The sequence below is a fragment of the Bufo gargarizans genome, chromosome 8, assembly GCF_014858855.1.
Source record: "Bufo gargarizans isolate SCDJY-AF-19 chromosome 8, ASM1485885v1, whole genome shotgun sequence".
NCBI lineage: Eukaryota > Metazoa > Chordata > Amphibia > Anura > Bufonidae > Bufo > Bufo gargarizans.
Window position 1 is genome coordinate 66,315,610 of NC_058087.1, and position 17,234 is coordinate 66,332,843.

The following is a 17,234-nucleotide window of genomic DNA, read 5'->3' on the forward strand; positions in this document are numbered from 1 at the left end:
CTGTGATCGCTATGCACATATCACTGGTAAACAGCTGGAGCCCACAGCCCTATTTAAGAGTGAGATTTTGTCCTAAAGTGACAAGAAAATCTTCCATCTCAGAGGAAGGAAGCGGCACTCTTATAAACCTCTGTTCTCATCGGCAGAGAAAAGTTGTCCTGGCAGAGTTCAGGACATTTGTCTTTCATAATTAGGTTATGACAGAACTTATAGGCAGGGCTCAGCTTACTGATCAGCAAGTATCTTCCATTATTTATAGCTTAGAATATTTTTTTGCACAGTGAGATATTTCTAAATTATGCTACACAACTACTGAAATCCATTACAGATGATGGCGCATGTGGTCAAGTTGGTCAGATGGACTTGGACTAAGTCTGTCATTCATCTGTGATGTGTGGTTCTACTCAGCTCTGCTGCCAATATACATTTACAGAACATTTACAGAACCGTGCATACGTCATTCATCAGGACATGAACATGTTCTACAAACATATATGTGCGTTCTAGAGACACGGGCACCTATTTGGGCAGAGAGGTTTTGCATCCTGCACATGGTGATGTAGGCTCGTCTCATACTAGATACTGGAATGTACAGAAACGATGGTTTCCAGCAGTCAAGTCTCATCTTCATGGCTTGCATTGTGAATGAGAAGCTGTCTCTGCGTCTAGGGATGTTCGCTCTCCTTCAAAATGTAATTAATATACAAAAGCAGGGAGGATGGGGGGCATGTGCGTACAGTACATTCTCTCTGAAACAGGAGGAGGTGACAAGGACGACTTGCCATATACGTCTGCTTTTATTTTTAAACCCTGGACTGCACACTGCTTGATCAACACTTTTCTGCGAATGAAAGGATGAGAATCGGGGGAGGGCAAATAAGACTATGTCGATAGGGGGGGATGGGAAGTTTTATGGGGGAGCTAAACCCTTATGTACCCCATTCCTTTGAACACAACATTCCATCCTGAAATCCCATCCTCTGTTAGACCTTGGTATTTATGGGAAGGAGGGGGATTGCTGGCGTGATTTACTGCATAGAAGGAAGACAAAATTCCTGCAATAAATTGAGGGCAAATTGTTCCCACCTGCAACTAGATGTCAACAAGGGCTTTCCAAGCAGCCTATTCATGTGTGTTTGTCCTTTACACTTATCCTAAAAATTCCGGCTGGCTGAAAAAAATAGATGTCCCATGGCTTGATGTCGCCCTGACCCCCTTATATTCCATTTATAGCCTTAGTCCTTATGACATCCTCCTTGCCTGGGGAACTGTCCAATCCAGCTGCATGCATGGAGATTGTGTTAGGTACTAAGCGAAATATAAATATGCCCTAATAGTGAAAAACACACTGGGTCCCACTTCTAAGCTCTGGGCTGAGGATCGTCCTGATCTTACCTTCTCCCTCAAGGCAACACTTGGGCTGGTTTCTTTTTGGATCCTTAACTACCTCCCCTGTTTAAACTAAAAGCACAATGGCACCCAAGAAGGATGTGAAGAAACCTGCCGCCGCAGCACCAGCTCCAGCCCCTGCCCCTGCCCCAGAACCAGTTAAACCCAAAGAACCAGCATTTGACCTGTCCGCCGTCAAGGTAAAGGGCTGCAATGGGATGGGATGTGTTTTGGTCACTGGAAACATAGGGGGAAGAGGGAGAGGTTCTTTGGCACTCTTTAGCAATATATGATTCTGAGGACACTCAGATCCACAGAAAGTGTTCTGTAGACATTTTTATGGCTTCTAGGACAATATTTGTGGAATTAGGGTTATGATACATTTTATTATATGGATATTATATTGTAATATCTGCAATATGTGACATTGAAAAGCAAAATAGTGAAATGAATGGATGATGGCACAAGAGAAGGCATGCTACATCTCACTTTTCTATATAGAACTTAGGTCCAAGTTATCATGAATCATGCAGAACTTGTGTATCATACGTTCATTTTACTTACCACAAAGTAAGATATTATCCATACACTTGCTGGGTTATACTCATCCAGCAAGAGCTATTTATTGCTCATGAGAAGGTCTTGAATTGGGGTAAATTGGCAATACTTTTAATATTTCCAGTGACTACACAGACCATCTCTCTGCTGTGTGTGCTGTCCATGAATGCAGTGTGAAGTGTGATGTGTCCTCACAAAGACTGCTCCTTGGAGTGTCAGCGGGGCAGACAGGTGGCAAACTAGTTACACAGACTCCTCAATGCTTCTTCGTCTTCCTGGCATGTGATTGGTCTATAAATGTGGATCAGTAAGAGGATAACCTAATATGGAGAATGAAGGCTTGACTTCCATTATTATCAGGACTAAATGCAACCTGGGGTGTAGCTCTAGTTGACTGTAAAGGAACACTAGACCCTAAAGTCTGATACATTGAATACAATTTACTGTGTAAGCAGCCAAGTCAGGATGGTGAAATACTGAGTGTAGTGTTAGTCAATGGTATCCATCCACAAAGCTTTCATGGTTACTGCATTTTCTCAAATACCTCTAGTTGTGAGAACCCCTCCACCAAATATCTCTAGGTCTGACATATTTCTCCACCAAATATTCAGGTGTGAGAACTCCTCCACCAAATATCTCTAGGTGTGAGAACTCCTCCACCAAATATCTCTAGGTCTAAGAACCCCTACACAAAATATCTTTAGGTGTGAGAACCCCTGAATCACATATATCTTTAGTTGTGAGAACCCCTCCACCAAATATCTCTAGGTCTGACATATTTCTCCACCAAATATCTCTAGGTGTGAGAACCCCTACACAAAATTTCTCTAGGTCTGAGAATCCCTCCATCAAATGTCTCTAGGTCTGAGAACCCCTGATTCACATAGATCTCTAGTTCTGAGAACCCCTCCACCAAATATTCCTAGGTCTGAGAATCCCTCCATACATGCATGGAGGAGACTGGATGACCTTACTTTTATAAGCTGTGGATTTGAAGTTTATTCTTGCTCTTAAAGTGAAGGTGATGATGTGTGTAGTGTAAGAAATAGTGAGACTTCAATCAAGTTTTCGGTTAGCACCTTGTACTATGATTGTTTGCCCATTCTATACATTATTTTTATATTATTTCAAACCATTTAGTAATTTCAAGAAGGAGCAGTGTCTTTGAGATACACTTTTTTGAGTTGATTTTTTGATGTCACACTTTCCATTGATTTGCTTAATGACTATAATGCTTAATATTTGCTTAATAGAGATGAGCAAATTTCATAAAATTAGTTTTGTTCCAAATTTTTCAGAATTTAGCAAAAACTTTGATTTGGGTACGAATTGATTCTACCCGAATCGTAAGAGGGGGTAATCTCTCTCTCTCTCGCTAAGGAATCAGAGTTAAAAAAACAATTGTGCCAAATGGATTTGCTCATCTCTGATATAGTCCTAATGAAATATCTATAAGTAGTGGGTTTAGCTCAACCTCACATGATCAATTAGATGAGCACGTCACGTTTTTACATCCAGACCTTCATCCTACAAGACAACTTTTTCTACTCTCAGGTCGCATAATTGAATCGGTAATTAGGCTAATTGGTTTGTTCATTCAAATAAGGTGAATGTCACGAAGCTCGTCACTGAATTGTTTATATGATTAATCTATTTGCTTCAAAGACTTTAAGTGCCCTGTTTAGAGTACAAGACTTTATATGCGCTTAGCTATAATAGCAAGTCTGATGATAATTGTCTTCTTAATGAGACATCAAGGGTGCTCTTCGAGGAAACGTAGGACAATATGACTGCCTTCTGACTACCGAGGTTAAGTGTTCAGTGATACATTAAAATACTTAAGGAGCTAATAAAACCTCAATGTTTATAGGTATTGCCATTTAGCAGCTGTTACTACAGTATGTGCATTACTTTGTCTGAGTGATCCAATTAAAGCAGAGTGACAGCTGCGTGCAATGACCGCCATCTGCTGGCCATACCTTGCGTTGATTTTTTTTAGCAATAGCATTTGTCACATCATAGTAAATCTGAATATACATAGTTAACAGATGACAGGCTATAACATCACACATACTGTAGCATTATTTTCAGGGTTCAGGTAAAACGCACACCTATAAATGTTTTATTTTATTTTTTGTGTTTTTATGCATGTTTATTGTACAGCATGGTATAACAGTACATTTTTTTATTATCTAATGTGTGTTTTTGTGTGAAGTCTTGTGATGTGGTCACTTGCCAGACCGATATGTGCTCATGGGAGCCTGCAAGTCCGGAAATGAAGGATTACAGTACAGTAAAAACTTTAATGGTGGCAATGCACTGACAGAATGTGACAAGATGATTGACGTTACTTACAGACACAGGGCGCAATGGAGGACATTAAAGTGCACCTGCACTTTAAAAAACACTTTTCATATGTCATAGGTTTTGATCAGTGGGGGTCTGAGCGCTGAGACCGCTAAAACAGTCTCATAGACTTTGTATTGAGCCATCTCCAGCAGGGAGGAGAGGCAGCAATCAGTGCAAGCACTTCACGTCTCTCTCCTTATTTTAGCGATCAGTTTTGGTCTCAACACTTGGACCCCCCCATTGATCAAAACCTTTGGTATGTCACTATGAGATATTAAAAGTTTCTTTAAAGTGTTTTAAATATGTCAAACGTGAGTTTATGTAAGTACCTGGAAAGTCGCTACCTTTTTACAAGATGCTCCAAATAGATCACATATATATTAATCTGCTGCATCTTTGCCCAACACATGTACCATGTCATCTAGTCTATTACTGTGCGACCTAATTAGATTTGCAATTACTGAAGTTATAGCAGAGGGTTATCCATCACAGTTGAATTCTATATTTGACCAGCTAAGGCACAGGACAGGGAAACGTGCGCCCTCTAGTTACAGTGGTTGGTATTGCACATTTATTTATGGCTACGTTCCATGTGCAATTGGTCTGCAACCCTAAGAAGTCTTCGTGGGCAAGTGCCATTTGGACATCTAATCTTGTGACTCCAAAGCGTGCTCCTTACCAACGGGTCATATTGTCTGCTGGACGTGGCTTATTTCACTTCTGCACTTTAAGAGCCATTTCTAAATAGTAAAGTGAAGAAAAACAGTGTCTGGCTTTCATTTAGACAGAAAAAAAAAAGACAATATCTCATAAATTAAAAACGATTAATTCTTCTTCGTTCTCTCTAGTAAAAGCAAATGGTATTTGAGCAACCTGCCTAATGATTACAGAACAGTGGAAGGACCTATTATTTATTGTTCCAGCCCTGGACTGACCATTGGACCAATTTTTTTATAATTTTTAAACTATTCAAATGGAGCGTTGAGGGTGCCATTTGCAAACCAATGGGCTAATAGAACATATGAGGAAAGTGAAAATGGCCTAATATATTCATGACTTTAATTTAAAAATGTCCTCTTGTGAAATGGACGTATAATTATGACAAGTTAAAGGGGTTCTCCGGGATTTGCATATTGATGACCTATCCTCAGCCGACTCCAGGTACCCTGCCAATCGGCTGTATGAAGAGGCAACCGTCCCCCGAGAGTGCGTAGGCCACTTCCTAGGTCATGTAACGTCACGTTCATCAGTCACATGGTCTAGGGGCAGATCAGCCCTATTCAAGTGAATATATGCTTCAGTACAAAGCACAGTCACTATCTAATTCTACCTCATAGTTTTTTTTTTGCCTTCCTCTGGATCAACTTGCAGGATAACAGGCTGAACTGGATGGACAGATGTCTTTTTCCAGCCTTATAAACTATGTTACTATGTAATATGTGAATTCCAGAGAAACCCTATAATGCCTGCTCTATATAAGCATGGTGTACCATTTCTTCACCAGTAGAGGGCACCACTGTCACAACCCACCTGATTCAGTATAGTGTTCCTGTTATGTCACCACACTGTGATATTATAAAGAGGAGAGCAAGTGTCAAATGACAAATAACAAATTTTAGGGTCTGCACCATCAGGTCATTAAAGATCTCCATTAGGCCTCTTACACACGACCATATGGCTTTTTCAGTATTTTGCAGTCTGCAAAAAACGGATTCACAAATAATACGGATGACGTCCATGTGCATTCCGTTTTATGCGGAATGGAACAGCTGGCCCCTGATAGAACAGCACTATCCTTGTCCGTCATGCAGACAATAACAGGATATCTTTGAACGGAAAGGAAAAACGGAAACGGAAGGCATACGGAGTACCTTCCGTTTTTTTTTTGCGGATCCCCTGAAATGAATGGTTCCGTATACGGTCCGTATACTGAACGCAAAAAGACGGAACGGAAACGGAAAAAAAAACATTCGTGTGTAAGAGGCCTTAGACTAGTTTCACATCAGAGGTAAATTCTTCCGGGAGGCTGTTCTGGCAGAGAAACAGCCTGTCGGAAGACATTGTATCCAGCATAACAGGAAAAGGCCGGAGCACCGCCATGCCCCATTGACTAAACTGCGACCCACAGGGATCAAGCCTGTCTTGATCTGGTTAAAGATTCTGGTAACTAAAAGTTACGTCCACTAATAAGTTAGATATCGAAATGGATAAGCGTCGGGCAATAGCAAACTGATCGGTAGAAGACCAACAATTGGGCCCTCTACCGTTTCTGAGAAAAGAGGTCCTGTAACCCGCCCTGATGGAGCGACAGGTTGAGCAGTGTCCTGCTGCTCCATTCATTCTCTATTGGACTGGCAAAAACAGCCGAGTGCTGTACAAAGCTATCTTTGGCAGTCCAATAGAGACTGAATGGAGTACATGCTCAACCTGCCACTCCATCAGGGTACAGCACCCCCATTTTTTAATAGTGGGGTCCCAGTGATCAGACTCCTATCAATTAGTTGTCTCCTATCCAGTGAATGGGGGTAACTTTTAGATATCAGAGTAAGGCTATTTTCACACTTGCGTTTTTCTTTTCCGGCAATGAGGTCCGTCCTAGGGGCTCTATACCGGAAAATAACTGATCAGTTTTATTCCCATGCATTCTGAATGGAGAGTAATCCGTTCAGGATGCATCAGGATGTCTTCAGTTCAGTCTTTTTACTGATCAGGCAAAAGAGAAAACCGCAGCATGCTATGGTTTTATTTCCGGCCAAAAAAACAGACTTGCATGAATGCATTTTTTTCCCCCCATAGGAATGTATTAGTGCCGGATCTGGCATTCATAAAATGTGAAAAAAAATCTAAACGCTGTCCGTATGACAAACGGACAGACGGATCCGTTCTTGCAATGCATTTGTAAGACGGATCAGGATCCCGATCAGTCTTATAATGCAATCAGTTGGCATACTTTTTGTCGGATCCGGCAGGCAGTTCCAGCGACGGAACTACCTGCCGGATTCCTCTGCTGCAAGTGTGAAAGTACCCTATCAGCTTTTCTCATGCACCCTTTTTTTAGGCAGTTTTTGCAAGAATTTTTGGTGGCATTTTTATTGGCTCACACATTGTGCCAATGCTATTCCTAGCGCATGCACATGACTATATGTATTTTGCAGTCCACAAATTACGGATCTGGAAAATATGGATACTGTCCATGTTGCATCCACATTTTTTGCAAACTGAAATGGGTCCGTGGTCCGCATTTTTCATCCAAATATAGGACATGTTCTATCTCTTTGCGGAACAAACAAATGGATGCAGAAAGCACACATATCATCCGTGTGATTTCTGCATCCATATGTCCATTCCTCAAAAATATAGAATATCTCTGCAAAAAAAAAAAAGGCTGCATCCATATATCGCTGATCCGTGATTTGAAAACCGAAAAACGGATATGGTTGCGTTATGAGATCTTGCAAGCATCTAGCTGCATTTTTATTTTATTTTTGCAGAATAAAAGGCTACAAAAAAAATGGAATTAACGTAGCAAAAAATTAAAAAAATGCAGCTTTTCCCAAAAAATGCTATTTGTTTCACCACATAGCTTTCACATAGCAGTATTTGTCAGTCAATCGGATGCCAGACACCAAAACTTTCCATTAGATATATTTTCTGTAGGTAATAGTTGTAGACTGCCCATCCAATGAACAATACAATAACGAACAACACGTTTGTGAAAGATGAGGCATGGGTGCTGTAGATGGAAAAGAATTTAGGAATTACAAATAGACTTTCTTCCCGATTATCACTAACGCATTCCAGCGATTACATGGCAAATCCTTTAACACCAGAGGCTTTAGAAACTCACATTTCTACCTAGGCTATACCACTAGATGGCGCTAACTGCTAGGGAAAGCATAAGCAGCAAGTAGTGGACTTTATTCTGCCTAAATGCTTCAGTCTTCCTAATGACATTCTTTTTGCATAGCTTTAGGTTTTATTTCATGTTATGGGCCATGTATTACTCATATTACAATATAAATAGATGCAAAATGCACATAAAATAGAATCAGAAGACACACCACAAACATTTTATAAAGGTTGATAATAACCACATTAATACTCTTGCTGAAAATCCAGTTGCATTTTTTTTTTTACATACATTTTTGTTAGTTTTATTTTTTATTTTCTATAAATAAAAAGAATTTACTAGAAACTCTCCCAAAAATGGAATAAAAAGAAAACCGACTAAATACAGGTACATAGGCGGTAAATACATAATTATTAACTTTCTTTTGGTCATGCTTTGTTGACTTGCTTTGCAGTGCTAGTAGCAGCTGTCAACGTATTTTTAACCTCCCGGACATTAATCCTGATTCTCTCACCAATTACTTGCTTTATTTCGCTTTAAAATTGTTCAGTTGTCCCCATGTAGGGCGGTTCCCACATAAAGGGGGCTGACAAGCAGCGGGATGTATTTTAAGACCTGGGCCCTTTATTGACACAGTTGTACGTTTTGGTTATTTCTGAAAAACCTCACCCTGCCCCCGACGTATCCCTGGAAACCTCCTCCTTCTAGCTGAAAAACCTGCTGACAAGTTTTAAACTCATTAAAGCGTGTCAAACCCGCTTCCTACTAAATATAGCTCTCCAAATTGTTAGTACTGGAAGGAGATCCCTCCTTTCCCTTTGCCCTAAGAAAGCCAAAAACTCATCAAGAGGTGGGGCTAGCTTCCCCTCTGACATCTGAGCTGCTGGGCCATGTCCCTGCCCCCGGATAAATAAGAGGAGCTCGGCCAAGGCAGAAGGACCACACGCTCAAGCGCTCCTCAGGACTACTTCTCAGCTCCCTGCTCATCTCCCAGCCCAGGATAAACATGGTGGGTGTCATAGTTTCTCTAGCTGAACACTGTCATTGCACTAGGCAAAGTAGAAGAACTTGAAGACCTTATTTCATAGGAAGAGTAAATCCCTTACGGCGCTTAATTTCTCCTAAATTAGCCTTTGTCTAAAAGTGAAGCTTCCATTGCCAACAGTGCTAGACTAGATAACATGTGAAATGCTTTATTTTGCATAGTGATTATCTTCAAAGCAGTTTGTGTTTAGTGTCAGTGCAGCAAAGCATTCTGGGATTATAACACGCCAAACGTCCGATGCGATATCTCTGCATAGCCTTGAGTAATCAATGCAAGTCTTAGGCATTGAACAATAAGTAAACCCATAAACATAGTAATAGCAAACACCACACATGTTTTTTATACCTGCACTTTGATTTCTGCCAATGCATTTGCCACCATTATTAGCCTTTGGTTTTCTCTCTTTTCCTTGCAGTCTTTCTCCGCAGATGAGGTTGCTGGTAAGTGACAGCTGGAGGTGAAGTAATGCCTTTCCATCGGTGATAATGATAATGGTCATTTAATAATAAGTTATTATTACAACAACAACAAAATTCTCCTAAATAGAAACAAACCGCACCCAGGCATCTTCATTGCCGGCCTTGTTTGGTCTCCAGCTTCCTGCATGTCCTCCACGCATGGACTTACCTTCTGGACCTCAGAAAGCTGTGAACCTCAAAATGATACAGGGCTTTAACTCTGGTGTTTTGGCTGATTTTCTTTTAACAGATTGAATTCTCTCAAGATCAGCAGGATGGTAAGTTGAAAACCAGGTCCTGGGTACATCACATGCACAGTCCGCAATGCACACAGTCAGTTGATATGTATTTAATAAAATAGCGTATGTGCAAATTTGGTGTAAAGAGATAAATACCATAGTTATTAAAACGGAGTAAGTGCAAACCTGGTGTAACGCGATTAATACCGTATTTATTATAATAGTGTATGCGCAAACCTCGTTTAACGCAATAAACACCGCATTTATTCTACTTTAACTCCTTAGTGGCCAGTTTTGAGCCTTAGGGAGTGTTTTGGGCTTTAGTGACCAAGCAACTTTATTTTTAATATTTAACATCTACTTCCAAGAGATATATCTTTTTTATTTTTCCGTCTCGATGTAGCCGTATAAGGATGGGACAAGTTGTAGATTTTAATGGCACCATTTTACACATAACTTACTGATTAACTTTTATTAACTGTGTAACTATTTAACTCTTTCTGGGGGGGGGGGGGGCCTAAGGCTTAAGTATTTATTTGGTAGTGGGTTTGCCTTAAAACTTTATTAGCGACATATTATGTTAAAGGAATAGTGTATCTAATACTTTGTAAACTTAGACTACTCATCATGAATGTCTTCCCAATTGATACAATGTAAATTGTGATGATGATGATGATGATAATGTAAATAATAATAATATAAATAATGCAATGTAAATAATACAATCTAAATATACCTATTTATGGAATAGAATACACAGATTAATTTGTGAAGTATGCAGGTATCATAGTAGTAGTTGTAGTATATGATACATTGTTGTACATACAGTCTGAGGCTTTCCCAAATTTGGTCAGTTCAGTTTCACAGAGTATACCACAGATAGTCGGTGACATGACGGTGTGAGTCATAGAGGGTATTCTGGGGGTCTCAGCGTTGCCAGTGCATACCCATTAGCTTCTAAAGTTCATGCCACTGTAAATGTCTTCAGAGCTGTAATAAAGTTTGCTCTTTGTTCCCTAATGCTCCAATTTGCACTTGTGTTATATAAGACTATTACACAGTCACATGGTGTAAATATAGAGCCTCTTAGGAGTCACGACCCACCATTCTTGTGCTACTGCCAACCTCTGCACTTATGCATCATTGTGTCATACTGAGAGGTTCTGCAACAGCCAAGCCTTGGCACTTCTCATATAATGCCCCGGGGTTACCATATTCCCCCTGTATTATATCTGACATGTCAATCATATACGGAGAGGTCCCCATACTCATTATATTATATCTGCTCATCTGCTCAGCATCACCTGTACCAGTTGAAAGAAGTCACCTGTAACCTGTAAATCCATGATGTGTAATGTTATGCTTGACAACATTTTACGAGAATTCATATATATGCATTTCATGAATTAGAAGCAACCTTTAAGCAACATGAACAAAGAGAATTGTCACCATGTGGATAGAGGAGTCCATGTTGGGGTAATATTTAGATCATTGAAGCTGCCAGGTGCAGCTCTTGATTCATGCTGACACTGTCAGGCTCTTCATTTGGTGACAGGTGCCTATGTTAAGCATGTTAATTGCTGGCTCTTCTGGCACCTAAAGGGTTAGGGAGTCTGTGTATCTATTGGGTTAGTGCTAGGAACAGGATATCCCGTTACAGGAGCGCTGACCCTTCGCTAACATTAGTAGCTTTTTACAGTCTGCCTGTAAAACCATCTCTGACTCCATTTGGAAGCCTCTCTGTGTTACTGAAAATAACCCAGTTTCGAATGTCCCAGGCTGAAAAGTAGCTGAACAAGCACAAATTCCATCTCCGCTCTTACAAGTGGTCATTCAGAACTAGGCCATCTTCTAATTCTACACAAGGTTCATACAAAATGATAAATTTAGCAGATTTGAATGAATCCTTCAACTCTTGGTGCATCATGATAACAAATCTTATACAGAACTTTACTATAGTAAACCACCGGTAATACATCATGACTAGGTATAACTTTATTGTACTCGTGTTGACACACTCAGCCCTGCTACATCATAGGCATAAAGATACATGGTATTTGTTTTTATTTTACAATATGGGATTTGAAGTTATAAAAAAAATATATATAATAATCCAACAATGTTTCTTAGATTTGACTATCTCGCCTTTATTTTCCTTATTTCTTGCAGACTTCAAAGAGGCCTTCCAGCTCTTTGACAGGACAGGTGACATCAAGATCACCTACAGCCAGGTTGCAGATGTCATGAGAGCTCTTGGCCAGAACCCCACAAATGCTGAGGTTAAGAAAGTATTGGGCAACCCATCTGCTGAGGGTAAGTAGCCTTACAATCTTACTGTAATGATATATTATACTAGTATGGTAAGAAGTAATAGATACATATATTAAAGTCTTCTAGGTTCCTTTACAACAGTCCTCAATTCTAGTACTCTTAAGTACAGATGATTGGTCTATTGTCTTATTTTATACCAACATATTTTTTAGATTATTTTTTTCAGTTTTTAAAGATATTTACAACAAACAGCAAAATATTGTGGCATTTGGCATATTAGATTGCTAAAGTTAGGTCAAATCATAAAATTGTTCTCTAGGTCACATAGATTTTCAGTGAGTTACGGTATTTGGATTTGACTTTAGGAGTAGAAGTAATAATTTAACTGTAATTCCACAAATATTATACATATTATATATGGGAAATTTAAATGAATTAATATTTTATTAAGTAGATAATTAAATAAAGGAAAATATTTTTTAAACCCTGGCAAATATTGACTACACAATATGTTAAGTAACGAGTTGTAGTATAAAGTGATTTTCTGGATCCAGGAATTTATTCTGATTTCTATTGGGTTGGGTAGGTTTTTTTTATGCTATTACCTAAATAGCTTTTTTGCCTTCTTCTGGATCAACATTCAAGAATAATAGGCATAACTGTCTTACTATGTTACTTCTGTATGTTACTTGTTGAGCCTAAGCTTATATTTCATATATTCTTCACAGAAATGAATGCCAAGAGGATCGACTTCGAGCAGTTCCTGCCCATGATGCAGGCTATTGCCAACAACAAGGACCAGGGCAGCTTTGAAGACTTTGTTGAGGGTCTGCGTGTCTTTGACAAGGAAGGCAATGGCACTGTCATGGGTGCTGAGCTGCGTCACGTATTGGCCACACTGGGTACGTTCATCCTTAATCTCTTCTAAATATTCCTTTCACAAGTAGTGATCAATGAGAAGAGTATAATGACAATTTTGTCATCTTTGCCCCAATAGGCGAGAAGATGAAGGAGGAGGAAGTAGAAGCTCTCCTGGCAGGACAGGAAGACTCCAACGGCTGCATCAACTATGAAGGTAAGAATTTATTATTTTTTATTCACATTTCTAAGGATATTGTATTTCTAGGTTAATTAGAAATGAAGTTGACCTAGATGTTTGGATCTTTGGTGTCATTGTGTAATTTCTGTTTCTTTTATTTTTAATCCCCAGCCTTTGTGAAGCACATCATGTCCATCTAAATCCCTCTTTTAAAGTAAGTGATACTTTTGGTTGAAACCTTTCCAAAACCAAATACCATAGCGATCAAGCTGAATAGCATTTTGTAATGGTTTATATATTAGCTCACTGGTGGAGACAACTTTTAATGGAAACATTTACACTGTGCTACAGAATGTTCCTGTGGACCATTTGGAGTAACTGAAACTTTGATTAACTCAATCCATACTTTCTGTATTAGATATACGTTATTAGAGCTGGATCTCTTCTTATTATAGTAATACAACATTCCCTAGACATATGGCCTTCATCTTTTAATCTCAGTTCAGTAGCATAGCTGAAGTTTATATTATAGTATTTTTTTGGAGAACAACCTTTAATTTATTTTCTTTCCATCTCTTTTAGCATCACCTTTGAATGTCTCAGAAGACCTGGAGGCATGGAATCTGTACAAAGGCCAGCAACTGGTCATTACCAACTTTACAGAAATGTACTGTACAAAACACCCATCATTTTATTTTCCACCATTGGGACTTCTTTACACAAACCCTGTTATTATTTAAAGGAAAGACCACACAGGACGCATCACCCTGGCAAAGCTGGCGGAGATTTCAACCAAGCTGATATGTGTAACATGCCATGGAGCACTGTACATCAAAAGACATCTCAATAAAACATCCTTTGCTAAGATGGTGGCTACAAAGTCTCTCATTACCTGCCCTAGGTTTTGGGCCAATATACCACAGAATGCTGCATCATTCACTGCCAGAGACCATACTAGCCTAAGGTGTAGTGGGTTCCTCTGATAGTAGAGTGGTTAATTTATTGTATTTCTGTATTCCATACTGTCTAAACAATAAAATGTTATTGAAAGAAACAAAGGCGCTTTGTGGCTGGTGGGACAACTAACTTTCCTGCACCTTAAATTATCTAAAAGAAGAAAACTTAATACCTGGTATGCTGAGACTAGACTGGAACAGTGAGAACACTTAATTTCACAATCCATGCTTCAATGACTACTTTATTTCATACGTGGGATAGATTTCGGGGTTTACACACATTTAAAATACTAGGAGTTTACCTTCAAGTACCTTCAAGGATTTCTATCTATATTAGTCACTGGCACTGGTATTGTAAGTAAGGCAGATGTAGCTAAACTACACCAGGATACAATATTGGAAATTTCTGACTTTGGATGTCCCTTTATGTTTTAAAGAGGTTGTCCAGTTTCATAAAAAAAAATTGGAATAGTTGAAAATCCCATAAAATAATCAAATCAGTATTACTTACCTAACACATTCAATGCCACACCACCAATTCTCTCCACCTGGCTTTGTTTTCCTGACAGCAGTGAGGATGTCATTAAAATGTGACCACTGCAGTCAATACTTGGGCTCGGAGGTACACTGCTGAGGCCAGTAAGTGACTGAAGCAGTCAAGTGTGTCTATGTGATGTCTATGCTGCAGCCAGGTAAACAAGAACTGGGACAGTGGCACTGGTAGGCACTGGCATCTAGTAGGTAGGAAATGCTGTTTTTATTACTTTATGGGATTCCCATCATTGCCGTTTTTTTTATACTTGACAACCGCTTTAACTAAGCAGCTAATACATGAATGGGGATCGTAATCAATTTTAGTTTGAATTATAGTTTATTCGTTCATTTGATTTTCATTTGCCACCGCTGCAAATAAATGTCTTAACTTGTGCAAGAAACATTGTAGAAACACTTCTCATGGTCTTGAACAGACCTGCAAAATCTAGTATCCAAGTGAAAATAAGGGGAAAGGGGCAGTTGTATAGTTTGTCACAGTTCTTATATATCTAGGAATCATCATTATTCGGTTTGGACTGTGGTCCCATGGGCCCACCAGGGAAATAAGTCGTAGAGCTTGCCGTCTATCTATACAGGACAGTTTATAAGATGCATACTTCCCCAATTAATTGCATCATAATCTTTGTTATCATCATTGGGCACAAACCTCATCAGTAAGGTCCTAGAAGGGTATGTACAAATCAACCCATAAGAAACATCCTCGTACCAAATGATTGGATCTTAAGGCAGCTCCAAACAAGGTCTTCTGCTGAACCTTTGGGGACATTATTGTGTAAGAACATGCGCCCTTTCATAGGCCAAGTCCCATGGACTATGTTAATATATCGTTCTACTTCCCCACAGTAATACTTGCTAGAAACCTTAGATTTGTGTCACTCATCATATAAGTGCCCAAGATGCCATATCACCTGGTAGATTAACAGCAATAAAAGCCGTTGTGTTTAAAAAAAAATAGAATATTATGTCACGATGCAGCTGTAGATGACTACACAGTGCAGTAATGTAATCTGTTCAGTGTTAATCCTGACGGATTAAACAGACAATTCCGATATGCTTAATAATCAGACCTTCTTGATGTTGCTAAATCCAGCATTAAACATAAACCCTGGATCGCAATTAGTTTTGCATGACAAAAGTAGGGACTATCATGGAGGCTGCTGACAACTGTCATGGGGTGGTCCAAGTGTCACCAATAAGTTATAAATACATACTGAAACACTACAATACAAATGTCACATCATGTTCAGGGAGGGAGAGGGATCGTTGTCCTGATCTGCCATTGATTGTCCATTAGCAGCACAGAAAAGTGACTTATATATGATTCTATCTCAAAGAACAGAACCAAGATCTAGATCAATGTTGAGGATGATACCATTACTGAGGCTTTCATAATACTGGAGGCCATCGTATACTCTACATACCCTGAAGTTAAATACGGCTACAGAAGCGTAACATGGAGCTCACTTCTGGGCCTTAAAGGGGTATTCCGGTTACCATAAATGTAACTTATGTTTTAGACTAATTCATCATCAATAATTACCTAATATAATGTAAATTTCATATATTTACCATCAGTAGTTATACAAGTAGTTTTCTTCCTCTGCTACCCACTGTGTTTCCCAGAGGCGTAGCTAAACGCTCATGGGCCCTGGTGCAAGAGTTCAGCTTTGGCCCCCCCGTCCCTCAGTGCTTGTTGGCAAGGGGCAGGGTAGCACATAGGCTTCCTGCTGCCAGAGGCAAACATTGAAAGGGCACCGCCTCAATCTAAATTCTTGACCTAACCCCTTCCCTCCAGCCAGAGGTGTAAATTGACCAGCATACACTTTCTATAATACCAGTGTCCTATGTGGCACAATGGTTTTTGGGCCCCCTCAGGCTCCTGGGCCCGGTAGCGACTGCTACCTCTGCACCCCCTAGAGCTACGCCCCTGGTGTTTCCTCATAAGTTACCATGGCAGCGACCTGTAGTTCTGAGCCTTTGTCAGGTCGAGCATGCTCAGTGTGTTGCTATCAATTCTCTAGCTAAATGTCTTGTGAAACAAAGGGCGTGTTAGTGTGCTGGTGATTACTGAGTAGAGAGGGCGTGACCGGACTGTATATCAGGCAGCCAATCAGTAATCATCAACACTCACAGCAGGAAAGCTAGGGATTGTGGGGATTGTAGATTTGTGAGGGAAAATCAGGCGCCATGACACTCTGTCTGTTGTAGGCTCACACAGGAGCAAGGTAAATTGAAGCTCTGGTTATATGTATGGGTATAGGTTCTGGTTGGGTCACAGCTTGCAGCCTTAAAATTAACACAAAAAAAAAAATTAAAACAAAAATCACCAAAAATTCTAACCCCAAAAATCTGCTTAACATAAAAACATCATTTAAACAATAGGTCATTTTTGGATGATGTTCCCATACATTTAAGAGACTATGGGATGGTAAAGCATTGGTCTAAAATAGGCGGGGAGAGGGGATAGACAGTTTATGAGCCTAATAGCTCTGGATGATGTTCATTCCACGCTGAAAACATTCAGG

The 17,234-nt window shown here is 39.7% G+C and overlaps 1 protein-coding gene across 2 annotated transcripts; it reads left to right on the forward strand.

Moving 5' to 3' along the window:
• The first annotated feature begins 1,335 nt into the window (after window positions 1-1,335).
• On the forward strand, window positions 1,336-14,065 carry MYL1 (myosin light chain 1). 2 transcript variants are annotated; one of them, XM_044303427.1, is made up of 7 exons: window positions 1,336-1,589; window positions 9,900-9,927; window positions 12,058-12,201; window positions 12,888-13,061; window positions 13,157-13,234; window positions 13,370-13,412; window positions 13,781-14,065. In XM_044303427.1, the coding sequence occupies exons 1-6, from the start codon at window positions 1,473-1,475 to the stop codon at window positions 13,396-13,398; spliced, it is 570 nt and encodes a 189-aa protein (XP_044159362.1). In that variant the 5' UTR covers window positions 1,336-1,472; the 3' UTR covers window positions 13,399-13,412; window positions 13,781-14,065. The 2 variants fall into 2 exon arrangements, with proteins under 2 accessions (XP_044159362.1, XP_044159363.1); XM_044303428.1 differs by lacking the exons at window positions 1,336-1,589; window positions 9,900-9,927 and adding exons at window positions 9,018-9,155; window positions 9,607-9,631.
• Window positions 14,066-17,234: the final 3,169 nt, after the last annotated feature.

What these genes read in the sequence shown, in the direction of transcription:
- MYL1 (XM_044303427.1), top strand. Translation starts at nt 1,473, where the DNA reads ATGGCACCCAAGAAGGATGTGAAGAAACCTGCCGCCGCAGCACCAGCT. An exon ending in CTCTCAAGATCAGCAGGATG is followed by an intron (nt 9,928 to 12,057) that starts GTAAGTTGAAAA and finishes TATTTCTTGCAG; the next exon opens with ACTTCAAAGAGGCCTTCCAG. An exon ending in TCACGTATTGGCCACACTGG is followed by an intron (nt 13,062 to 13,156) that starts GTACGTTCATCC and finishes TTGCCCCAATAG; the next exon opens with GCGAGAAGATGAAGGAGGAG.